Raw genomic sequence first — 25,742 nt, forward strand, 5'->3', positions numbered from 1 at the left:
GCCGCGGCCTAAGCGAGGAAGAGGAGGAGGAGGAAGAAGAGGAGGAGGAGGAGGAGGAGGAAGGAGGAGGCGGCGCTGCTGCTCCTCAGCGCCTGCGCGGGAGGCGGCGGCGGGCGGTGAAGTTGGGCGAAGCGCCGCTGGTGCCATGGTAGGCGGCGGGGCTGCGGCTGAGGCAGAGGCTGAGGGGGGGGTGCGGGGACGGTTGGGGACGGTTGAGGACGGTTGGGGGGGGGCGAGCGGGGACCCCCCAACCCTCAGTGTCTCCCCTCACCCCCGCTGTGTCCCCACCCCCGGTGCCAGGCAGCGGGAAGGTGACCCGAGGCGGGCAGGCAGGCGGCAGCCGCGTACCTTGCCCTTTTTTGGGCTGCGGGAGGACACGCAGCGCCCCCCCCCCTCCGTGTCCCTCTGTCCGTCCCGCTGTCTGTCCCCTCACGTCTGGGGTTGTGGCGTTTTTGGGGTCCCCCCCCCACACACCCCCGACCCCCCGGCTCAGGGGTTTGGATAACGAGGAGTTGGGGTCTGGTGTCCGAGGTTTTGTCAGAAGTGAGGGGGTTTTGTCCCAAAAGACCCTTCTGGTGGTGGTTTCTGGGGTGTTACGCAAAAAATAAGCTTTATGGGTGCCTGATTATATAAAATTGGGGAAAAAAATGCCGTTTGTATCTTGCCTGTGCCACGCGTTGCGTGTCCTGAGTTCATCTGTAGGATCCGCGTGTGCCCCAGAGATAAGGAGGCAGCCCTAGGATGGGGCTGTGAGCCCAAACCTGCAGTGCTCCCCGTCCCGCTCCTGCTTAGGACACCCCCATCCAGCCTCGTCCTCCAGGCAGCCCTAAGCAGCTTCAGACAAATTTCTCAGATAAGACATCCTGGTCCGACAGCTACGCCAAGCGTGGCTTAGCCGAATCAGGTGGTGCCAAAACACGATAAAAAAAAGAGTTGGATGTAGGCAACCTCCTTTTTACCACAGAATCACGCTGACCGATGTTAACAGCAGGTTTGCTCCCCCCCAAAAAAAAATCCCATCTCCAACCTCTTTTTTTATCCCATAAACTTGGGGGTGTTGCAGAGAGGCGGCTACTGCAATTAGCCCTCATTAAGAGGGACCCCTCCGTGGCTCCTCCGTGCTGCTGCAACAGGCCACTATTTTGATTAATGTGCTAATAGTGTAAATAGCTTTTTTTCAGAGTAAATTAAAGTTTTAGATCATGTTTACGGGAACTTTGTGGACTCGCTGCAGCATTCAGCAAACCTCTGGGGTGTGTGTGCTTTATTTTCTTTCGGTCTTGCATCTTCTGATGGCAAAAGTTACTAGTTGCTAACAAAAAGATGTGAGAAATGCTTCTGACTTTCAGTTGATCACTTAAAATGATTAAACTTTGAATTAGCGCTAGCAAATCAGGAAAACCTTTAAGCACATTTCTCACTTTCTCCATTCACAGAGGGCTTGTACAGGACCTGAGAATCTGTACATCAGGCCTGTGTGATTCCTTGTTTATATGTTTATGTTTTCAGAAGATAGCCCTATAGTTATATGATGAAATTTGTGTTTGCTGATGTTACAGAAAAGCTGATGTTACAGAAAAGACGCTTGCATAGAAGGCGTAAGTCTATTACTGACAGAATATTTTTTGCTAAAAATGTACGTGTAGATGCTGTCGTTTCGACTTTCAGAATAAAATGCTGTCTTTTTAACTGCAGAAGAACGAGGCTTTGTCTTCCCATAATTCTGAAGTGAAGGTTACCATCAACAAGAAAACTAAACCCTTTTAACTATAGGCGTTAGTAGTAGAATGCTGAAACAAACTTCTGGATTAGCTTCATTGGCTTTCCTGCTTCTTTTGCATCCCAAAGCATAAGCTTAAATCGTCACAGAAGGACAAGGTCCGGCAGTTTATGGCATTTACCCAGGCTGGGGAAAGGACTGCTATATACTGCTTAATGCAGAATGAGTGGAAACTAGAAGTGGCAACAGACAACTACTTCCAGAACCCAGACTTGTACTACAAAGAATCCATGAAAAATTCAGTAGACAGGAAGAAATTAGAACAATTGTATAATCGATACAAAGGTAAGGCTTCTTTTTTTTTTTGTGTTGGGTTTCATTTGTTTTTTTAAATTTCCTTTGGGGTGGTATTGCTACTCTTCCCTCTGCTAACTTGTGCTTCTTACTCTGTACGTAGCAGGGAGGTAAGAACGAGAGAGGTTTTAAATGTTCTCAGTATTCCGATACACAGCTTTCTTAGGTATTCCTGTAGAGTTTCAAATAAATTCACAACAGAAAACTAAACCTGTCATGAAGAAAGTCTCAGCTACGTATTGTAGAAATGAGAGTAGAGCTTATTATGGAACTGGATTTATTGCTGGTGGCTGCTATTAAATATATCTGTGATGCACTTTGGGTGGCAAAATAATACACATGAGTCCTGTACAAATATTTGGGGGAGTTAATTTAGTTCCAAGATGGTAGTATTTCTATACATCGAAATCAAAAGCGTGTCGGGTAACATTATGGCTAGAAGCCTGACTAAAGAGTAAAATGAGAAAACTCAAAAAGTAGTCTTGAAACTCCATCCTTAATTTATTCTTCCTGCTTGCCTATGACAGCAAAAATGATGCCTGTGTTCAGAGAGGCGTGGAGGGAAAACCATAGGGAAGCAGGTTAAAGGCAGAGTTGTTTCTTTTTCCTTTGATTTTGGAGCATTGTTAAAAAGATAGGAAAAATAAAAGGAATAGGGAAAAAAAAAGTCATGTAAGAATGTATGTAAAAATGTGAGCGATCAAGGTAACAGGGACTTCTGAAATGTGGCCATCTGATGGGAACACATGTGTTCTTTACATGTTCATGCAGAGTGCACTGGAAGCATCATTACCAGTCACTGCTGAGATCCATAAACCTTGTGTTTTAAAAAAATGGACTCCTCAAAATTAATCAGCTATGATTTCACATACTTTTCTACTTGTAGTATGTAGCCTGCTTCACATATACTACATCTTACTCTTACAATAGTATTTCCACTTCTTTTTTTCTACTCTTTAAACCACACATTCTCTTTTAAATATAGACACTCTTCAATATCTTCAGTATTTTGTTAAAAGGTGGCAATGAGTTGTGGGAGAGACAAAGAATCAGCAAAACTGTAGCATTTCCTCTGAGAAGGTGGAAAAAGTTGGATTAATGAACCACTCTTTGTTTTTAGTATGTGTCTGTATCTCTTTCTCTCAGTCCTTTGCTTGAAAATATATATACCAATTCACAAATGCTGCCAAGAATATCTAAATCTTAAAAAATCACAAATTTATTTCTTATTCATAATATTATAGCAATGGAAACTAGCATTTATTTTTGTCAAAGAGAAGTCTATCCAGTTATGTCTGTGTTTTGGTTAGCAGCACACCTTTTGTGTTCTCCTGCAAATCACAGTAAGCTTGTAAACTTAACAAAACTTTCACAAGGTTTAAGAGACAGCAGACTTGATTAGGCACCGAGGGAAAGGTGCTTAGATGTAGCTTAAACTTCACACGGCCTCTCAACAAGATGGGATCTCTGTTTTCACTAGGGTTTATAGAATTACTACGTACATGGCATTATATTCTGAAATCTGAGATGAGAGGTCTTTCATTTGCTGTGCCCCCTTGGTGGTAGTTGTCTTATCTGTTTATCTAGCAGCTTTATCAAAGCAACAAATTCATTTTTGTTCCCAATCACTTGGATGACATGCAGCATGATAAGGATGTCCTTGTTGAAATGCATCAAAATGTTTCCAGTGATTTTTCAGAACACACACACACTTTTTGCCTTCATATCTTCAGTTATTCCCAAGTTATATAAAAAAAGCATTTTGTCACAGAACTAGATCTGGCACACAGTAGAATTGTTACTTGTTATTCCTGCTCAAAAGTCCATAATAATTCTTTGTGTAATGGGTGTAAACCTTTGCTAAATTAACTTTCCCTTTTTAGTATGTTTGCTACTGTAGCTGTGTCTGGAAAAGTGAAAGAGATCTTATGTCAACAAAACAAAAAAAGGTTTCTTAAACTGGCTTTTTGATCAGTCATAGAATAAGGACTTAAAGTAGTGTAGTTGAAAATCTTACCAGCTTAAGGGATTAATTTTTTAAGCTTACTCGAGGGATACCTCAAGTCTTGAGAATGAAAGGTGTAATTTTTAGTGGTTTTTTTTTTTTTTTTTTTTTTTTTAAGAGAGAACTCTGTTACAGTTACAGCATTGTTACCAACCCTAACATTCAGGTAGTGTGGTGCTGATCTTAAAGAAGGTACTTAGTACTAGTGAAACATAACATTTTCTAAGTTGTATTGTTTATCATAAGCCACTAGTGTGCTGAGGCATCATTTGAGCAATGCTGTGGTGATTTTCCTGGCTTGCAATGAAAAACCAAAAATATTTCAGTGTACACTTGTAGTGTATTCTCATCTGCCACTAGCAGGAAAAAATCTCTGGGAAGTTTTTGTTTAGTTGTTTTTTGTTTTGTTTTGTTTTTTTTTTAAGTTAGCCATGTGCTAACCAGTAAATACATTGTGCAGGTGGATGTATTTATCAGCCTTGCTGCATTGTAGATTCAGTCAGGCATTTCTTCCTGTAAATTTGGATCTTGCGTGGAGCATTGTGGGAAAGAAGACAAAACTGCTTTGTTAAACCTAGCTTGTACATTTAGGAAAAAGTTGTGATCCAATTCGTAAGGAAGTTTGCAGAATACTTGATCTACCTACTGAATAACGAGATTTCAAGTGAAGCTTATGTAAAACCAAAGACCTGTGATATGCAGCATATCAGAGCTGTGCTGATGACTATTGGTAAATGATTTTATGAATAATTATAATTCTCCTCTTTGTGTTTTGAATTGCAGACCCGCAAGATGAAAATAAAATCGGCATTGATGGGATTCAGCAGTTCTGTGATGATTTAAGCCTGGACCCTGCCAGTATCAGTGTTCTGGTTGTAGCATGGAAGTTCAGGGCAGCTACTCAGTGTGAATTTAGTAAAAAAGAATTTGTAGATGGCATGACAGAGCTGGGGTGAGTATCAGTTTCTTCATGGTTCAAAATGTAATGCTCTCAGTTTCTGTGTAAAATATTTTGATTAAATCAAGTGTGAAGCTTTGAAAAGCTGGTAGTGATGGTGCCAAGCTTAACAGGTTCTAAAGGCCGGTAGTGCCAGTTTTCTGTAAACTGGTGCTTTACTGCAAAATATTAATGGTAGAAGCAAAATAATTCTAAACAGTACAGCAAGATATGCTGATCTTTTTATGTAACTTACATAAATACATGTATGATCGTGTTACGGTTTTGTTGGATGCCATGCTGTTAACAGATGAACATCACTGGAGAAGCTTCAAATAAAAAGAAAAATCTCAGCATTGAGAAGAAATAGCACAGCAGAGAAGAACTTTCCATTCTTTATCTTCTCACCACCAAATGGAACTCTTTCTTTTTACCAGTTTTACAAAATATAGTTTTCTTTTATTGCCTTCTATGCTAGATACTTCATTTGTAGAGAATATCTCTAAGGAACTGAAATAAAAATGAGAGTACCAGTGGTAGAAAAAAGTTATTTGCTCTGACTGTGACATAACTAATAAAAGATTTTTTTTTCCTTCCTGAATTATTGAACTGGTCTGGAGAGTAGACAGAGGCTAAAACCTAACCCTCCTGTTTAGCAATAAAATCAAGCATTTATTACCATAAATTAATATTTTATGTATAACTCTTTAGAAGAAATGTTGTATTAATTATATGTATCATTTTGACCCTTATATAAAATACATATGTGTATATATATTTTTTAACAGATTACATTAGGTAAGTGAGAAAGTACAGTTTATTGTGCATACTTTTAGTTGTTAAATAACTTAATTTGGTTTAGAATGACACTTCATTAATACCTTTCTACAGTAGAGCAACTGCGAGCAAATGTAGTAGCTGTTTCTTGAAGCAGGGGTCCTAGCAGTCTGTTGTTATTGACTTGTGTCTAAGCTTTCCTTTTCAGGTAAGGATTTTCAGAAAATGATGAAAGATCTTTTAACATCATCTGAACTCCACTGCTTTATTTTGTCCCTTTCAGTCTGGGTTTTGGATAGATTCAGAATAGTTACGACTTTCTAGCCATGGAGAAGTCAAGCAGTTATGCTGTTACATTGAAGGCTGCCAGCATTATTTGATTTAACTGATTTAAAAATAAAAAGATTTTGCTAATCCTCCTATGGTTTCTGGCTTGGATGTTATTTTGTAACTTCATTGTTATGTTGATCTTATGTCCTGTATGATATGTTTCACAGAGGTCTGTGAATTTTACCTCTCTGTCCATTTTAGAGTTCTTGGAAGCATAATCTGGTCATACCTGCTTGGCACTGGTATGCTGCTTATTGATAATTTGGAATGCTTTTTGTTACATACAGGATGTGCAGCATCTGTGGTTTGTTAGCATTGAACACAGGTTAAGATTTGAATGAAAAGACATTCCTTGAGGCTTAGTCCACATAGCACTGTCAGGGTGTGAATGGGAAGCAGAAGGAAGGCATGTTAAGTGTTCCTATTGTTAGGTAGATCATGTCCCCAGGAAACTGAAGCTCTCAGTTGAAAACTTGGCAAAATTCCTCATCTTTCCTCTACCAGGTACTGTTAGAGACAAGGGAGGGTTGTTTTTTTTTAAATCTGTAACATGCAAGATATTTAGAACAACATCTGCATTGTATAGATTTTTCTATACCCATCCATTCTTTAATAAAATTGTTATTGAAGTTTTAAAATAAATGCAATCGTTTAGGTACTGAGAAATTTTATCTGCAAGATTTTCTGAAATCAGTTTCCGTCTCTTTGAGTATCAAGGTGCAGTTCAGAGCATTGGTAATATCCTGTAGATCTTGAATATGCATTTGATTCCTTGATGTGGGGAAAACCCTTTTTCTTCTAAAATTGCATCTTGTCGGGTCATACACTTTCACAGGAAATACTTCAGTTGTGTCAAGGGATGTGTTTCTGTTAGAGTCTCAGTAACCTGATCCCATCTTAGTGTACCTGTGCCAAGCTGTTAAACACCTTGTCAGCCTTCAAAGTATTGTCAAAGGCTCTTTTTTTTTTCCCCAGGTTTTATCTGTAGGTATACAGTGGTGGCAAGCAGATGTTTGCAAATAGTTCATTTTGTTGGAAAGTCCTCTATCAAGATTAGCTGTAAAAATAGCACGCAGTTCTTAATTTATGTAGAACAGGGAACAAATAAAGTGTAATTAGATTAAAACATTAAGCTTATGTTACAACAGCTATGAAAGGGAAGGGAGGACTTATTAGTGTTAGGTCAGAGGTCGGACTCGATGATCTTGAGGTCTCCTTCAACCTAGAAATTCTGTGATCATGTTGTGTCCTTCTGAAGGCCTATATGTATTGTTCTACCTAAAAATGTTTAGTAAAAGATTGTCATATTTTTTTAAATTCTACGTTGAGACACTGTTTTTATCTTAACTACTCTTTTGTTTTACTCTGAAACTGAAAAAATCCTTTAATTATATATAAATATTGTAATCTCTCTGTCAACAGGTGTGACACCACAGAAAAACTAAAAGCTCTATTGCCGCGACTGGAACAAGAACTGAAGGATCCAACAAAGTTCAAAGATTTTTATCAATTTACTTTCAACTTTGCTAAAAACCCTGGACAAAAAGGTCTAGGTAAGTAGAAAAAAAATGAGAAAATATCTACAGACAGTGAACTCGATTCCAAATTCTTCCAATAATATAATTGTCTCATTGGCAATTGTATAATAAATTCGTTATTGATTATTTTTTCCTGACTTTTCCTCTTACCCTTCTTTTCTCAATTAATCTCTTCTTTAATGTCCCCTTGGTACAGATAATTTAAAAGGGTTTTCTGCTAGCTTTGACGTTCTCTCTCTTCTTGTCAAAGGAAGCTCCTGCAGTTCTTAGACCCCGATGTAATTTTTTGTTTAAAAAATGTTTAAAAAAAAAAAGTGGTTTTTTGTTTTTTAAAAAAAGACTTTGCTAATGAGCTCCTCGTGTTTGTTTTGCTCAGAATAAAGCTGAAACAAAATCTCCATATCAGCTTGAAAAGAGGGAGAAAACACCAGGCAAAAGATATTGTCCTTTCAAGAATTGTTAGCTTTAGCCCACAGCTTTTATGTAAAGTTTCTAAAATAAGTAATACGGATTTGGTTCAAAGCTAGTGAGCAGAAATAGGCATATGATGTATGAAGTATTACGTTGTTCTCTAAAGTTTGAGATTGTTCCAGTCCGTGGCTTGTATTGTTGGAGTGAAAAGGACATGTAATTTAAATTCCAATCTTTTATTCTCTATTCAAAAATCCAATTTTTATATTCAAATGAAAAGTTTGTGAATAGATGGGGAAAATTGTAAGATAAAACTTCAAATATATGTCCACTTCCAAAAGACCCTGTTCTGTGTGTAGAACAGCATCATGTCATCATCCCTGTACGCTTGTGCAACGGTTAAAAAGTGTGGGGATTATTTTTGGTTTCTTTGTTTTTTGTTTTAAGCCTAGCCACTTTGTGTGTCTACATTGCTTGGCAAGCATGTTAACAAAAACTCTTTCTCAAAAATTGTTCAAAGAAGTGGGAAGGAGAAGCAGAATATTTAGACCTTCTCGAGCAGTGGTGTCTGTACCTCATTCTTTACTTGCAGTAATAATCTCTTGAATTTTTTGCTGTCTTTTTTTTTTTCAGCTGTGGACAGCTTTTAGTCAGTGTCCTATTTTCTTTATCTTTTGCAGCAATTTCTTCTTTTATTACATATGTCTTCCTTGCATCACATGCCACCTTTCTAGACACAAATGAAATAGTCCAGTAGAGGTTCTGTGGAGGTGGTTAGAGTTCAAGTTCATCACCTAGTTGCTCATTTTCTTGCTTTTGCATTAAAAACCCCAGCTCTATCAGCCTGCAGCGTAAAAAAAAAAAAAAAGTAGGTTGGTTACAGCTGAGGTTGGAATTTATGGGACACCTAAAGAAATATTACAAATGGCTTCCTGTTTTAATTGGCCCCCCTCCAACTTGAAACTCGTGTACTGGGGAAATAGGACGCAAAAGCTTTTCACCTAAGCCTGTACAAAGAGGGGGGAGGGAGGGAAGGCAGCCCAACCCAGGTTATGGAACTGAATGTACTGTTTATTTGACATGAGGAGGAAAAAGGAAACTTAGTTGTGTTCCATTACTTCTGTTTATTTGGTATGGAAGCCCTTCCATTTATGTCTGTCTTCCCTGTTTTGTAAGAATGGTACTTTTCAGCAATAAAACGCCGAAGTGCCTTCTTGCACTAGAAGTTGAAGTGGTAGCAGAACTAAGCAGAAGAGAAAGAAAGCCAAGTGTAAAATACGCTGTAGAAAGAGTTGATTGGAACTGTTGCTGATTTCAGGTTTGAGGAATTTTAATAATTCTGCCAATACTTACTGTTCCTTAATTTCAAGTAGTGCTTAGTTCACAGTATTTTGAGGACATTTTTGGTCAGACTTCTTTGGGGTTTCTTAAGGTTATTCTAGATACTAATTAAATCCGATCAGGTGCTACTTATTTCAGCAGAGATACATGCTTCTCTCTGGTGTGAACTTGGGCCGCTCTAGGTTGAGTAGAAAAAGGTGCTGAGCAGGCATATTGACTGATACTGTATTTTCTTCAGTTCTTGAGGTCAGTGATAGCTTAGCCAAAGAAAAATTAAAGCTGCATAGGTTTGGAGCTGGACTCTTTTCAAGGAATGCCATTGTGTTCAGTGGAGCGGGGAGAGAGAAGGAAAAAAAAATGCTGTTTGGTGTTTACTACATACTGTTTTCTGCTCTGATTATTCTAAAGGTTATTCCTGTTCTTTGGGGGAAAAACAAAACCAAAAAAAAAAAAAAAAAAGTAAGCAAAAGTTCAGACAGTTACCTTACAAGAGCATTTCTATGGGCTAAGAACTCTCTCTCTTCAGCTACCCCTAATACAGGATAAGGTCCTTTTTTATTTTACATCATCTTCTCTATATACTCTCTATTTTCTTCTATCTGTTCATCTTCCCTCTCTCTCTCCACAACTGCATGGAGTTGGGTGGTATTTGTGTCCCAGTGACTGCTGTCAAGGAGATGCAGGAACACATCTCACTCATGTACAAAGTGTGTTTCTTTCTTACTGACTTTGGAGCCTTGGCTCATGATGCTTTTATGGATTCAGTGCAGACAGAATGCACAACTTGATTTGTTACTAAATGAGCTGGTATAAACCTCAGCCTAGGTCCTTTTACAGTGTAGATCTCTTCTTCCTCCCTACATGCACATTAGATGACACGCAGTGCTGTGTAAACACAGGATGCTCCCAAGCAACTGTCCTAGCTGCTTGACTTAATTTTTTTTCTCATGTCATTCTGCAGCAGTGCTGTTTGCCCACAGACATTCACATTTGAATTATGACTTGAAGACTGAGAGGTCAGTAAGCTTATAGAAAGTAGAGATAAAAGTGAATAATGAAATGAAAATGACAAAAGGAATTATCTCTTGCCTGTCAGTTAAAAAAATATTTTAATATGATTTTTTTTTTTTTTGGAGGCCTGAAATATCCATTGCTTTTTTTTCTTTAGCTGTACTGGGAATTTAAATCACCAAGTCTGGTAGCACTTCTTGCTTAGAGCAGTGATCTGTCTGCTAAAAGAATATTACTTGATTCTCAGGAATACACATGACCTATGAATACTCATAGTTGAAAACTAACCAGGTTTGATGTTGTGTCATTGACAATCACAAAATCCATATTTGTAGCAGATTGTTAATAACACAACTTATATAAAAGATGATGTAATTAAAATGGTAGGACCCTCCAGGCTAAGTGCTACCACATTTTTTAACAGAAACAAAAAATGAGACGAGCTTGCCAGACGAATTTCTATATGTAAAAAAAAAAAAAAAAAAAAAAAAAAAAAAAACAACTTTGCTTATTATTTTTCTTAAAACAGAAGCAGCAGTTATTACTTTATTTTTTCACCATCTCCACTGAAGAACATCAGGAAGTACAGTGAATCATGGGTTCCTTTTCAATATGCCAGGCAGCCTTTCAGTTTAAAAGGTAAAGGATTGTTTAGTGCATTCCTTTGTGCCAGATGGGATCAAGTGCTACCAAAACGGTTCCTCGCAGATGTTCTTCTACCCAAGTGTTCAGTGGTATGCTAGCAATGTATACCATCTTGTCTTTTTGGTTTCGGTAGTTATCTGCAAGATTTTAGATCTGTTAGCTGTAGTCCTCTAGCTGAAAAAGTTTGGAAGCTGCTGCCTTTGCTTAATAAGTTCTTAATTTTCTGACAACAGGTCTTGTACATCTGTGTCAATGCTTGCTCACACTTATAGTTACTATTTTATATTGTTTTCTAGTGGACAGATTAAATCTATGTTTGTGAGATCTGAAGTTCAATACTTACACATCCAGAGTAAATATGTAGAAAAATGTTTTCTCACAGTTAGGAACAGCTTCTTACATATTTGGCAGGTAAATGTTTCTTCCCTTGGTCTCTAGGTTGAGTAAAACCAACTACTTCAAGACATTATATCTTCCAAGCCTCTGATCATGTGTATTTTCCATTGCAGTCTAATTGATCTAACTTTCTCCTGTCTTGTAGTACCCAAATAAGTTGGACTTTTCATTTGCCTTAGGTACTTTGCTCCTTGTTTTACATCTCAATATTAAGTTTGCTTGTATTTTAACACTGATAATGTCAGCAGTTTGTGATCTATTATGTTACTGGGTTTCTGCAGAACTGCAATGCACCCAGTTGATTCCAGTCTTCCGTTTCTGCAGCTGATTAGTCCTACTAGCTGTATTACTTTGCATTTCTCCTTAGTGAAATCTTCCCCGTTTACTTTCAAGAGTTTTTTCAGTTTGTACAGATAACTTTGAATTCTAATCCTGTCTTCTACCGTGCTACACTTTTCCCAGGCTTTGTATAAGTTGCAGATTTAACGAGGGTTTCATTTGTTTTCTCATCTGGGTTACTGAAGTGTTGGACAGCGTTAGGTACAGGCCTGACTCCTATGGACAAGTCACGTTCTCCCAGTCTGGCAGAGAACTACTGAAATTCAATTTGAGTGTGGTCTCCCAGAAACTCCTTGGAATCTCAGATCTGGTAGGTAGCAGTTTGAGGGCGCTTCAGCATGCTCTAAATTTGATCGCATCTAGCTTCACTTTAACCATCAGCGCTTTCAGACTGAATTTCTAGTTCTTTTGGGGATTGCAGCCAGTAGTCAGTGAAGCTTTTTACCTGCAGCATATCTTGGAGGGAAAAAAAATCCACGTCCCAAACATTCCTCTTTTAGGAGATATCAGCAAAAGGTATAGTACCTCTCGTTACATCAGCTGACATTTGTAAGGGTAGGAGTGTAAGGGCCCAGAAGCTCTTCTTAGGAAGTTTTTTTGGTGATGAAAAAAGAATTTTTGGTGATTCCTGCCACGGTCATCTTCGTGGTACAGCGGATTTCACTGCAGGAAAGTGATTCTGGCTCTTTTGTTGCCGTTTTTTGTTTTATTTATTTTTAGAACAGCCTTTCTTCCACTGCTTCTTCAATTTCTTCCTGTAGTTCCACTCAGAACCAGTGCAAGAAATTCTGCCTGTACATAATTAGATGTGAAGAATCCTCTCCGGTAAATTCAGTTGCATCGATTCTGTGAGGCCTCAAACTAGGCAAAGAGTTCAGTACATCGATATTAATTCCTAGAAACAGGACTGCCTTTTATAGGAGTCTCTTTTCCACAGTTAACCTGGTGATACTAGGGAATTTTTCTTTCTATCTGTAGGCTCCATAGTCTCATCTAACTTGAATATTCCATTTATTTTTATTAATACTGTCAAGTAGTTTGCTTCAGGAAGGAATATACTCTTTAAAGAAGTAAAAAGTGGTACTAGTACCCCTAGGTGATAGCTTATATAAGCAGTGAAATGCAGGAAACAAAAGCATATTGCATGAGGTCTACCATGATTTCCTTTAAACAGAAAAACATGCTCTGATTAATGTCACTTAGGACCCAGCTGTCATGTCTGATACACCTGAATCGATTTGGTTGTTGGCTAAGAGGAAGATGAATGTTTATGACTGTTAAGGCTACTGCCCTCTAAGTGGTAGGCAACTCAGGAAGAAAGATAACAAGGTTTCATGCAGCAATGGCTGAATATTGGACCTGGCAGACACAGTATTTGGATATATTAAACTGCATCTGAGTGCCTTGTTTGAATCTTTGAGATAATATAAAAGGTGCAGTTTATTAAGGTCCAATTTGCCAGGAAACTTAGGCAAAGGATTATTATGAATAACTAGTTTTGCCTGTGTATCTGCTTCCTCGTGGTCTTGCTAGTATATATGTTATAATAACTGTTAAGTTTTGGAGAGGTTTATCTCACCTTCTACTCCCAAAGATTAACTTTTTCTACTGCAGTCTGAGTGATGTTTTACATCCTAGCTCTTGCGTGATAACTGTAGTAAAGAACAGTATTGCAGATCTTCTGTTGTGTTGTGTATAGAGCAGTTGCGATTGCTAAGGACACTGCTCAAGGTCAAAACAAGGCCTTAGCCCTATCTTTCTTTTTGGTTTTGTTTTTTAAACCTGTTACTTATTGTGAGTCTCTTAATGGATCTCCCTTTGAGCCCCAACAAGATGTGTTCCAGCGATTCCTCATGCTCAGGACTCTTACTACAGTTTGTTTCAGCACAGTGGAGGAACTTAATGCGTTCCTTCACGGTCTTCGGCTTCTTTTCAACATGGAGACAAAAAGCAGATTGGGTCCTTCGTCGCTCCTTTGTGGTCCCTTCGCCTACTTACTGGCTCAAAAGGTTGTGCTTCCTTCTCTCTGCCAGTTTCCTGGGATCAAGCAAGACATGATACATGAGGAGGGCATTCAGACTTGAATCAAATGTTACCTCAAGACCAGAAGAATGACTATCTTTGCAGCCGGTATGTGGACTTCCAGGAGGTTGCATCTTCTGTGAGCAGATGAGTATAACATGCTCTTTTTAATTGAAGCAACATCATCTTTAGCTTTCATCGTAGCAGTATCTGAAGCTTGAGATTCTTTGAAAAAATACTTAGACAATAGGCAAGGATATAACTTTTTTTCTTACTAGTTACCAGGATTTCCTCCGCTTTCAATGAAGAATGATCCATTTGTAGGGTACTTAGAGGAGTGAGTAGATGAAGAAATTGAGGGAATTAAATGAATTTCATGTTTACTTTGGAAGAGGTCTGTGAATACTGTATTTCAGGAGTTTGAATAGCCTTGGTCTGTCCAAGTGTTATTGGTCCTTGTTTTAGTTTTATTCATTTTTTTCATTCAGAAAATGCCACCAATTTAAGAGAAGTTCAGTATAGGACAGGGTGCTCTGAGGAAAAGAGGCCAGTAACAGCAGCAGAAGTGTGGCATAACTGCCAGTTGTAGTAATGCCTTGTTAACTCTTACTCATGTTAACTCTTTTACTCATGTTTGGCTCTTACTTACCCAGTCCACTTTAAGTCATCTGTCATAGCTTATTTAAACTGTACGTGGGGAGATCTGGAGAGATGTAGACAATCTTAAAATCTTTAATCAGGCTTATTATCCTGTGCTCAAACTGATGTTTACTTTCTTCTAAGGCAAGCTCACAGTCAGGAGCAGTTTATTTGCTTTTGTGCAGTTGATGCTTGAGATAACGAGCATGAAAGGTTCTGCATGGAATCAGCCTGCTATCAGTGAGGTGGTTAATAAGCAGTCAGAGCCTGACTGATTCCTGCAGAGCTCTTCTGAAATCTGCATCCTGTGATTCACCACGCTTCCCTGTCCACCACAGAGATGTAATTCTGATGCTGTGAGTTGTGTCTGCTAACGTGGAGCGCTGGGAAGCTCCTTGCTTATGGCTTTGCAGGGATGAATGGAGACAACTCAGTTGGATCCTGAGTTCAGCCACGTCCAGCGTTCACTTCATACCCCTTCTCTATTTTTCGCCTTGTCTATTCCTTCTGGGGGGGAGCTACTAATTGTAGATGAGGGCTATTTTGCTCTAAACACTTAACAGTTTGATGAAGGGTTCCCAGGTTGAGTCCTGATGCTATTTTCTTGCTGGTTTGCTTTGTAGATTTTATTTGTATGTAGAAAAAAATACATATTCTCATTAGGAAAGAAACTAATTTTTGTGTCCATATCCTTAGTAATTTGGAGGCCTAAGAAGACTCTTAAAATCATTCAGAGACGAGGATACAAGGAGTCAAGTAACTCACTGAATCTTGCAAGTATTCATTTGATGTTTTTTGGCGAGGGTAGTGTGATAGTCCGATTCCTTAGATTCACACCAGTTTCCACTGTTCCCAAATTTACACCAGTTTCTGCACCATGTCCAGGAATTGTATAGAAAGAAAGAAATTATTTGTATGATGCAGTTTGTTTTCGCTTTACAGAGGTATGATTTTTGCTTGTGACCACAGTGAGTGAACAAGATGGAAGAGATCAACCCAGTGATTCTGTAGGGGAACTTACATAATTTTAAAGAAAACATCTGAAGTTCCATCTCTTACAAAGGTTACTTATACTATTATAAGTCAATTGAATGATAAAATAGATTTGTCTTGCACCTGTCCAGATCAAATTTTTATGCTGGTTTGGGCACAATAGAATTTGTGGGCTACTCTTGTTTTCAGATCTGTAAAGGAAGGTTTGGTTACTGCACTGAAGAGAGAAAGCCTCAGAGGCGTTTTTTGTTTTTTTTTTTTAATTCCTAATTAACTGATTTAATAGAAGTAACTCTTCCCTCCTAAAAGCTTTATGTTACATTCTTTGCTAATTTTGTGGTTTGTGGCTGTAGGTGGACTGGGAAGCACTGCCTGATACTTCTTGGTGTAAAAAATCCTACCCTTGTAGTTTGAGAGAGTATTCCTTGAGTAAGTGAGCACTGAGGCTTTTAACAAGCTGCTCAACGTCTTCCACAGGACTCGTGTAATGTAGCAAAGCTTTACAATGTTGATAAGAAGGTTAAACATCAGCAGAGGAAGAAGAAGGCAATACTGGTACAATCAGTTAATCTCGAGGGAAAATCAAGACAAATGATTTATTTCCAAGCTCTAAAACATGCTACACTCTATCATACTGTGCAGAACCTAGTCAGCATGCTAATAACGGATTTTAAGGACAACAGTGACTAATACTGAAGTATTTTTATAAATAACTTAAAGGTCTTAATATGTACTTGGGAGGCCAATGTAATGCTCTCTGCTTTTTTCTCTGCAGTTATGTCAGTAATTTAGATGAATTAGGTTTAGTATTCTGACAGCATCAAACATGACTGCATAAACAGCTCTGTTGGTAGGGCAATCTGAGAGAGCTGGAAAGCTCTGCTTGGCAGAGGATGACAAGTGAGTGCTGCAGTCCCAGAGAGCTGTTCTGGCGCAGCAGGTCTAAATGAACTTAATTTCATGTTCCTCGTAAATCCTCCTCTCCAGTCAGTCCCTTGCTGTCTGTTGATTTATCCATTTTCTCACTTCCTTGATTACTTGTATGCAGTGACTTCATTCCCCGTGTCCAAAATCATAGCGAAGGAGTAAGGAACTTCATTTAATTTGTCTTTAATTTCTAAAATTTTTACTAAAAAAATAAGCATTCAATCTAACCTTGAAGGTAGGTACAAGCTATTTAGCTGGTAGCCCATTTCTTCTGCATTAATTGTGCTAATTTATTTCCACTTTTTAAGCTTTCTGTTCAATGAGGGTAGAAAAGGCTGAGGCTTTCATTTTTCTAACAAATTTAGGATGTGTTTTGTTGTTTCAAAATAGATCATGCTGGTCACAAGATCATTAATTTCTGACTGTGAAAATAAATGTAAATCTTTTAAATAGTGTAAAAACAGTATAAATAAAAGGAGTTCCTAACATTTCGAATTAAAGCTAACACTAAAATGTACTAAAGCATGTTTACTGTAATAACCATTATTACAGCAAAACGTTTGAAATAATTAAAATATTACTTAGCTATCCATTTCCTCCTTCTTGAGTTCTAGTTTTACTTTGTTTTGATATTTTTAATAATTTCAGCTTAGATAACTTTAAATAATTGATACCACCTGTAGGTGATTCAGTTAGTCCTCAGGGTTTCACTGCAGAAAGCTGTAGAGATGCTATATTGTGTACCTAGACTAGGTATCCAGAAAGCCAAACATCTCAATAATGAAGCTTTGTTTCAGTGTATGCAAACTCCTCAGACTGTACTAAAGGTCTGCAAGACATACAACGTGTACACAAGCTGGTCCATGTTTAGACATTAGTTTCCAGAGGTTTGTGCATCTGTCTTTACCTTTCCACTTCTAAAATTTTCTTCATTCCTGTATAACGTAGGAAGCATGGTTTTTGTACAAAGCAGCATACTTTTTGTAATTATCATTTTATTTTATTTGTAATTGATGCTTTCATAACTGTGCAGCATTGAAATAGAGCGCATAAGAAATCTGTGCCTTGCCAAAGCATCTTTCTGCAGGGCTGCAGAACTCAGGGCATGAGGCCAGAGGTGTTGGGCAGCCTCCCTCTCTCCCTGGAGGTATTTGAAAGCCACCCAGACGTGGGCCTGGGCAAGTGGCTCTGGGTGGCCCTGCTGGAGCAGGGGCTGGACTGGGTGGCCTCCAGGGGCATCTGCCAACCTCCTGTGATTCTGTGATGGCTTTTTTTCCCTTTCCTTTCTTTTGATGGTTTTGTTTTAATCTTTTAATGCTGTGCTCATCATAGCAGCTGCACTCCACAGCATCACAGTTGATTGATGCTACTATCAGCAGCCTAATGAGGAACTGCAACTCTGTGAGACTAAACCCTCCCTTGACAGCAGAAGAATCCAGTTTTCTGTCCTCCAGGACTCAGGTTTTCAACCTAGATAGAGAAATGTCTTCAAACAAAACTGTGTGTAGCCATATCCCTTGACAGCATGGCACGCCTAAAAGCCCAGATTCCCCAAATACTGGTACGATCACGTGAACTAGCACCATTACCAAGAGTCATAGTCCCATCTCGTCTACTTCTTCCAGTATCTCTTTGGATCGGTTCATGGATTTGTGTGATTGCTATGAACCAGATAAAGATTTACTTTTTTTTTTTTTTCTTAATTTATTTTTCTTATCTTCACCAAGCTAATTTTATCTAGGATCAAGGCTTCCTTCACTTTTAATGGTGTGGCTTTCAGTTAATTACGCTGAACAACAAAGGAGGAGTAGGGCAAATACACTTTTTTCAAAGCCTGTAAGTCACAACAACCAACTCCTGCGTCTCTGTGTAGGAGAGTCAGTTGGCACACACGTGTAATATATTCTGCAAGTGACAGATTAATTAAAATAATATTTTTATTTACATTGTGTTGAATATAATGCTGCTGCAATCAGGTTTACTTTAAAATAATGCTAAACATAATGCTGCAAATACCCAAATAAACCAAGGAAGTGTGGCATCTTCTTTCCTTTTTAGCACTTCTGCAGTATCTCTAACCATCTTAGCTTCCTTGCCTGTACCTTCTCCCATTTTTCCAAGGAATATTTCATCTGAAGTATAAAAACTCTTGTGCTGTAAAACTGTTTTTCATCAAAGTGCATTTTGCTTAACGCTTGCCAATGCTCACAAGATCAGCTTGGAAAAGTTGAGGCTTCATAATGAAGCCTGAGTGAATGGGATCAAAGCCAGTCGCTTCACGGTGAAATTCAGAAACCCGTAAGATTATGGGAGTTTCTCCCTTCCTGCTTCTTTTGCTTTTCATTTGGGATAACAGATATGAATAATTAATTTGCATACCGAAGCAGCAAGGAAAAGCTATTAAACAGCGTTTTCTGTTGAAAGTGAGCTCGTTGGCCAAGACATCTGACTTTGGTAGGACTTTGGTATTATATGTACAGCAATTGTCTGCATCATCTTAACTGCTGTGCTTAACTTTGGGCCCCAGCCCCCCATCATACAGGCTCTAGGGAACTGGCTGTGTTGAGAAACTTGATTTCAGGTGGTGCAGTGGCTTTTGGTTTGTAATAGGATATGTGCAGTTCCAAGCACCACACCCCTCTCTTGTAGGTAGGTCAGCCTTCCTCCTCGGCTGCTGTGGTGATCCTTTCTGTTAAGTTGCATGTTTGGTTTGTGCTTAACCTACACTGAAAGCAAACACTGAATGTTGTGGTTTAAGAAAGGATGTGCCTTTATTTTGCTGGTGCACAGCAGTGTGCACACACCATTATATTTAGTGGTATTACGGGTGGGACCAGGGACAGAAGTGGTTAGCTATTGCGGATTGCTGAGATGAAACAGGCCTTCAAGAAAAGTTTTATTTCTACCCTAATGCTGTATCTAATACTGCTGTTACTGTTCTGCTTGAATCTGTGGCAGTGCTGCATCCTCCTCTTGGCATGCATGAGCTGAGCTTTGCTCCTAGACCACTCATTGTGGTGTGGAATAAGATCTGCTTACTTGGTCTTATGTTTTCAGTTTTGTGTAGGGGTTTTTCTTCTTCTACAATCACTTATCAGAAGTTTATATTGCTGTAAGGGGTGCTGTAGAATTATTATACCCAGACAAATCCCAAATTCCCTCTTGTCCTTAAATTCCCTTCCAAGTTAGGTGTGTCTAAAATGTGGTAAATAAACAGTGGCTGGCACCTGCAGACTTGAATGTCCGGGTTTCTATCAATATTTGCCTTCTTTTTATGGGTGTGTTCTCTAAGTTTGTGGCAGGGTTATTGATAACTATTGTTTTATTTCTAGATTGAGTAACTTTAATAATGCACTGCTGGGTGGTGACAGAGACTTTAATCTTTGACTGTAATGTTCAAGGTGCAATTTTTACCATTACTGCTTTTCTTCTGCCTTTTGGGTTACTATAGAGAGCAGTTCTTGGTAATGATTGTAAGAATTTCAAAAGAATGTAATAAATTTGTATCTTAATATACTGGATGAAGCATTAATTGTTTAATCTTAACAGTTTTAATGCATATAATATGCTGTAATATTAAATGTTTTGCTTTGTCTCTTGCAGATCTAGAAATGGCAATTGCGTATTGGAATTTAGTCTTGTCAGGAAGATTTAAATTCCTAGATCTTTGGAATAAATTCTTGTTGGTAAGTACGGACTTTATTCCTTCCCACCTTAGTCCACGGTAGTCTGACTTCTATGATGCTGTGCTTACAATAGAAAGACAGGACCTATGAATATTTCCTTTTAACTTCTTTTTTGAAGACTGATATAAGGTAGTCTTAAATCAAGCCAGATTAAATCATCTTTGTATGATTTTCTAATTGAGGAGGAAGCAAACATATGTAGCAAAGCAGTAGTGCATTCTGCTTGCACAGTCCTGTGTTCTCCCACCTTAAGAAAGCTGCTGCATGAAATGAAGCCATAATTGTAGATTGAACCTATGTTGTCTTTATTCTCAAGACAGCTGTGATTGTTGCCAGCCATATACTTTACCATACCTTATGTGGTACTAATGCATAAATTGGGTCTTTTTACAAAGTAAGTTGTGTTATGACTGACTTAACCTGAGAGATGACTTCTTAGTGAAAGTTTTTGTCCAAGTAATTATTCTGACTCATTTTTTAGATAATAGTTGTGAACTTATCTTGGTAGTTTTGTGTTACCAGTGCAGTTCTGCGGGCAGTGGAGTAAAGATGCATAAATTAAACTTTAGGAATCACAAAATATTCTTATTTAAGAGCCGATTGATTCATCCATGTTTCTACACTGATATTTCTATATGCTATCAGAAAACCTTTGTATAATATTATATCGTGTATAATTTATCTTTAGTTTTCAGTTTTACTTTTTATCTGTAGTTTAGAAGCAAGTCTTTCCTATATTTATTTCTATATTTTTAAGTGTATGCTTTTTAGAATATCTTACTTTTTTCTAAAAAATTTGGACATTATGTTTATTTTATTCACTGTCTATATGTAAGAGTTTCATAAAGAGAATTTGTGAAAACATTTCACATTTTAACTGCCTTAATACACTTAAAGTATCAAAATACAACATCCCACTAGGCTATGTGATCAAGGTTGTTACAACAAACTGTTCTACAGATCTCTGCTTCAAGCAGTACTCTAGAAGATGGAATATAGTGTCTTATTTTGCTATAAGTATTTAACCTGAATGTAAACGATAAAAAAAAAAATGTTTAGATTTAAAAAAAAAAAAAATCAGCTTAAGAAAACAGCAAGCTAGGACTCCTTAGGGCATGTTTTTGTTTTTCTTTTTAAGGAACCTTTTCCAAAAGATTTGTTTGCTTGTTGTGTCTTGGCTGCAAAAAGTGTAATGTTCGACTTGAGTAAGGGTGCGTGTTTGCTGTTGTGATGGATGTCAGCCTCATTTTGATCAAGTCCCAGGTTTTTAGAAAAGCAGCTTGTTCTTCTCAATATTTCAGAGTGTTAATGCTTTAAAAAAACAACAACAACAAAAAAAACAACAACAACCACACACATACACACACACAAACAGAACAAAACAAACAAAACACTAATTCTTTACATGCAATTACAACTTGCTGCAAACCAGGTCTAGGCATTAGGGCTGACGTTGAATTCCTGATTAGTCACCCCTGTTGTCTTCAAGTACTATAGCAGTATCAATGGATGAGGTGAGTTCTAGGTGGTCTGACCTAATCCTACAGCTCAAAACTGTTTCAAGTTGTTTCCCCACATATATTTCTGCTGATTTCCTTTACAGCAGCTGCAGTGCTTTATTGACCATCCTTTATGAACTGTTTCTGCTTGCTAAGCTGGGAGAAAGATCCAGCAAAAGCTGAGTGTTCTCCTTCGGGCTAAGCAGTTGGATTCCCAAGGTGTCAGAGGAGCACACATTTTTGGGGTGTTGTTCAAACTGGCTGGGCTGGAAACTGTTCCATGTGAATGAGGTGAAAGGAGCATACCTGAAATCAGACTAGGAGGTCGTATGGGAAAATAGGAGGAAGTGGGGAAAAGGAGACTGGAGAAAACAAGTGGAGCAAATGCAGATGTTACACAATGGTGAAGAAGAGAGTTGTTTGAAAGGCTGAGATGTTGGATCCAGAAAGTAGACTGGGAGTGAGAAGAAGAAAATGGGTGCAAATATAACCAGCAGGTTGAAACAAACTGCGTAAGGGTGGGTAAAAAAGGTTATGGTAAAAAGGGCTCAAGTTAAAACAGTTGGACACCAAGATCCATCACATAAAAGTGTAAAGTACATTTGTTTTACTCTTTTCACTAGCAAGTTAGGTACACATACCTAAAAGCAAAAATAGGACAAAACAAATATCAGAAACTTCTATTTTATTTTTTTTTGCATCCTTTAGTAATAATTTTATAGTTTTCTTTGGAAGAGCTCAACTTTTAAAAATAAATAGTGTAAAACATCAATATCTTCTGTACATGTCAAAATAAAGTTCTGCCATACTACCATGGAATTTGAAAATAGTTTGTACTAAACAGTACCATTTTTCTTCCTTTGCAGGAACATCATAAAAGATCAATTCCAAAAGACACGTGGAATCTTCTGTTAGACTTTGGAAATATGATTGCAGATGATATGTCCAACTACGATGAAGAAGGTAAAGCAGTACTTGAATTATCTTCAAAAGTTGGTGCAGCAGAACTGAAATGCTACTATAAACGCACATCAGGACATGCTGAAACCTTTTGTTTCAATTTCTTACATGTAGAGGTTTAGTTGCAAATTTAGGGTAACACTTGTTGCCAAAACTAATGATAAGAATTTAGACATAACATGTAGATGGAATTAAGGATACTGTCGCACAGTGATATAGCACATACTATTTCAACCTGACATGCTACAAGAGTCACAGTAAAACTGTTATTGTACCAAAAATGCTGTTAAATGCAAGACTAAATACTTTTCCACTTGCAAGAATGCCTACATAAGCTTTTTTTTTTTTTTTTTTAATGAACCTAAAAGAAACTTACACTGTCCCTAATCTTACAAATCCCAGTTTGGAATGGCTGTGTACAGAAATATTTACTGGGTTATGAATGACTCTAATAGAAATGCCATGGTTTTTCTATCAACTGTTTATCAACTTTGTAACATGGCACTGTGCTTTAAATGCATTTTGTTTGTATGAAGAACTATTGCTCAAGAAGAGATGCAATGTTTTTTACTATTTAGGAGTTTTTCTCTAGTGTTTATTGTGTCATGCATGTTTCAGGTAGGAAATGAGGAGACATTTCTGCTCAGAAAGAGCAGTCAGGCACTGGGACGGGTTGCCCAGGGAGGTGGTGGTGAAGTCACCGTCCCTGGGGGTGTGCAAGGAGAGGTTGGACCTGGTGCTTGGGGACATGGTTTGGTGGTGACATTGGTGGCAGGGGGATGGTGGGACCAGGTGATCTTGGAGGGCTTTCCAACCTTAATGAATGAATCGATGATTCTAAAGCTAATCTAGTCCAGAAAGTCAAATTGACCTTCTGATCCTTTTTATTTAGAGCCTATACCAACTTACTGCTAATAATGATACATTAATTTCTGAACTGCTTGACTTCTCTTTAGGAGCGTGGCCTGTTCTTATAGATGACTTTGTGGAATATGCACGACCTGTAGTCACAGGAGGAAAGCGTAAAACTTCCTAACCCCAGACTTAATGTGGACTAAATGCACAGTCTGAACTGCATTAGGTAACAAAGATTTGTTGGCTGATAACTGTGCACACTGTTGCTGGTTTCGGTGGTCATGATGAGATTCCGGAGACAGAGCAGGAATTCCTCCTTTCTGCCTGAAGAAAATGATGGCTGACCCGCGGACATTTCATGAACAAACTCCAGAAGATAGTCCAGGCTGTTTGTAGGCTATTGGCTTCAACTATTTTACTGGTTGTATCATATAGGATGTAGATTTTGCATGATTTTATACTTTGGAGAAGTTTAACTAGAGGCCATTTTATTAAAGGTTTGACAGCACAGCATGCCATTGAGTTCATGATCCAAAGTGAACACCAGCAGTTAAATAAAACTGTATTATATTGTACTTATATGAAAAGCAGTATTTGTGGTATATAAATTAAATCCCTAAATAAAACATGTAGTATGGTGTATTTTTATAAAAGCTAGCTCTATGGATCTGTCCTCATGCAGAATTTTTTGACTTGTTGCCAGAATTTTGAATTTATATTTTTAAGCCTTCAATATAGAGAATAAGCCTTCAGTATAGAGATTGAGCATTCCTTTTGTTTTCCCCGATGAGATTAACTTCCTCACTACTGAATTCTCGAAGAGCTCGGACATGTTGCAGTAGCATTGCTGAGGAAGGGGTTGCTGCTCTGTGCTGTGTTGCACCTCCAGCTTTTTTTATTAACCATTTTAAAATAGACCTTAAACAACTGAAGATACTTCTATTAATTTATATTTGATGATCAATTCTCCTAGTCTTCAGTTATGTATTTATTTTAAACAGTGGATTGGTAGAACATAACTTTTATTTGTAGCCTGGAAGACACCTTCAATGCAAACAAGATGCAACAACTTATGAGTGCAGTTCCTGACAAGCCTCACAGAAAGTAAACATGAATAAGCCCAAAGACTTCAACAGTTGGCTTCCACTTTGAAAACAGAGGAAAGGAAATTTCACATTAATTATGTTAGAATCTGGATATTTTGTATATTCAGTAATACTTAAGGAAAAAAAGAGTAAATTAATGCAATATCACTCAAGAGCAGTGGAATTTGATCAGTTTTCACCAAATCCAACTTCATTCAGATTTTTTCTCCCCTCTCACCGATGATCTGTTACAAAGTGTATAGAGGCCAGTCTTCTTTTTCCCCAACAGTGTCTTCCAGTGCTTAAGCACAACTTCTTTTTACCAGAAACTATTCAGCATGCTTTCATACAGGGCTCCTCTAAACTCAACATCATTGAAATGAGTTTGTCCTAGCCTTTATAAAAGTTTGTTAAAGAGTGGCTAAAGAGTAAACACAGCTCTGACTAATAGATGTGCTGTAATCAGAGCTGCATAAATCCAAGAATCCTTTGAGAAGGTAGTGCATTGAGTTATATAACTCGTACCTATTTGGCTCACCTCAGGTAACTTAACTATTGCATGATGGCTTATTATATTTCATAGTTTGGAGGGTGTAAAAACTTAAACTACTCTTAAAAATCTAATGTTTAGATTTTCATACAAGCGTTCAGGTTTCATTTATGTCAGCGCAGCTTACAAAGCAAATATACGTGGTGCACATGAAGTTCACATTCTTCTACTTGAGAAAATTTCAGGTGTGTATGATGTTTAGAAAGCAGGGTTAGGACAAAATTGAACAAATTAGCAAATTTTCTATGTATAGGAATAGAGCAAGCGAGTTAGAGATGCCCAGTTACTGGTTTAATGTTAGTCTCCTTACCCCAAGCAGTATGTGTAAATGTTAGACCTTGCACGACAGCCGCTAGATGTCAGTGTCTCAGTCTCCAGGTGCTCCTTTCTTTTGTATAGGAAGGAAGGGTGTAAAGCTGACCCAAATCACCACTTTCTGACTGTCTTTTTAGGAGGCCATTTCTTATGTAACTGCAGTATTCTACAGAAGTCATCTGAGATATAAAAGCAGTAGTGTTCTCTTTTAATGGATTTGATTTATAATCAAATCTACCCAATCTTCTTCTACCCAAACCAAGCCATTTTTGTCCTGTAGGCTTTGGAGAAGAAGTGTGTGACACCCCATGGCATCAGCTGCCTCTGTCCAGCCAAAAGCAGTGGAATGCTTGCTACTGACACAATTATCTCTTAAAATTATATAGTTATAATATAACTGAGCAGAA

General features: G+C 38.1%; 1 protein-coding gene across 5 annotated transcripts; it reads left to right on the top strand.

The window, feature by feature from the left end:
- The first annotated feature begins 1 nt into the window (after nucleotide 1).
- DCUN1D2 (defective in cullin neddylation 1 domain containing 2) lies at nucleotides 2-24,011 on the top strand. 5 transcript variants are annotated; one of them, XR_011806067.1, is made up of 9 exons: nucleotides 2-148; nucleotides 1,849-2,065; nucleotides 4,863-5,031; nucleotides 7,546-7,676; nucleotides 11,990-12,114; nucleotides 13,838-13,934; nucleotides 15,162-15,238; nucleotides 19,989-20,071; nucleotides 22,437-22,493. XR_011806067.1 is itself a non-coding variant. In XM_072031724.1 (7 exons), the coding sequence occupies exons 1-7, from the start codon at nucleotides 146-148 to the stop codon at nucleotides 23,120-23,122; spliced, it is 714 nt and encodes a 237-aa protein (XP_071887825.1). In that variant the 5' UTR covers nucleotides 3-145; the 3' UTR covers nucleotides 23,123-23,455. The 5 variants fall into 5 exon arrangements, 2 of the variants coding, with proteins under 2 accessions (XP_071887825.1, XP_038029241.1); XR_011806066.1 differs by having other exon boundaries at nucleotides 13,838-15,238; XR_011806068.1 differs by lacking the exon at nucleotides 15,162-15,238 and having other exon boundaries at nucleotides 22,437-22,483.
- The last annotated feature ends 1,731 nt before the right edge of the window (nucleotides 24,012-25,742 follow it).

The sequence above is a fragment of the Anas platyrhynchos genome, chromosome 1 (assembly GCF_047663525.1).
Source record: "Anas platyrhynchos isolate ZD024472 breed Pekin duck chromosome 1, IASCAAS_PekinDuck_T2T, whole genome shotgun sequence".
Taxonomy (NCBI): domain Eukaryota; kingdom Metazoa; phylum Chordata; class Aves; order Anseriformes; family Anatidae; genus Anas; species Anas platyrhynchos.

What these genes read in the sequence shown, in the direction of transcription:
- DCUN1D2 (XM_038173313.2), top strand. An exon ending in CCCTGGACAAAAAGGTCTAG is followed by an intron (nt 7,677 to 19,988) that starts GTAAGTAGAAAA and finishes TGTCTCTTGCAG; the next exon opens with ATCTAGAAATGGCAATTGCG. An exon ending in GTCCAACTACGATGAAGAAG is followed by an intron (nt 22,534 to 23,486) that starts GTAAAGCAGTAC and finishes ACTTCTCTTTAG; the next exon opens with GAGCGTGGCCTGTTCTTATA.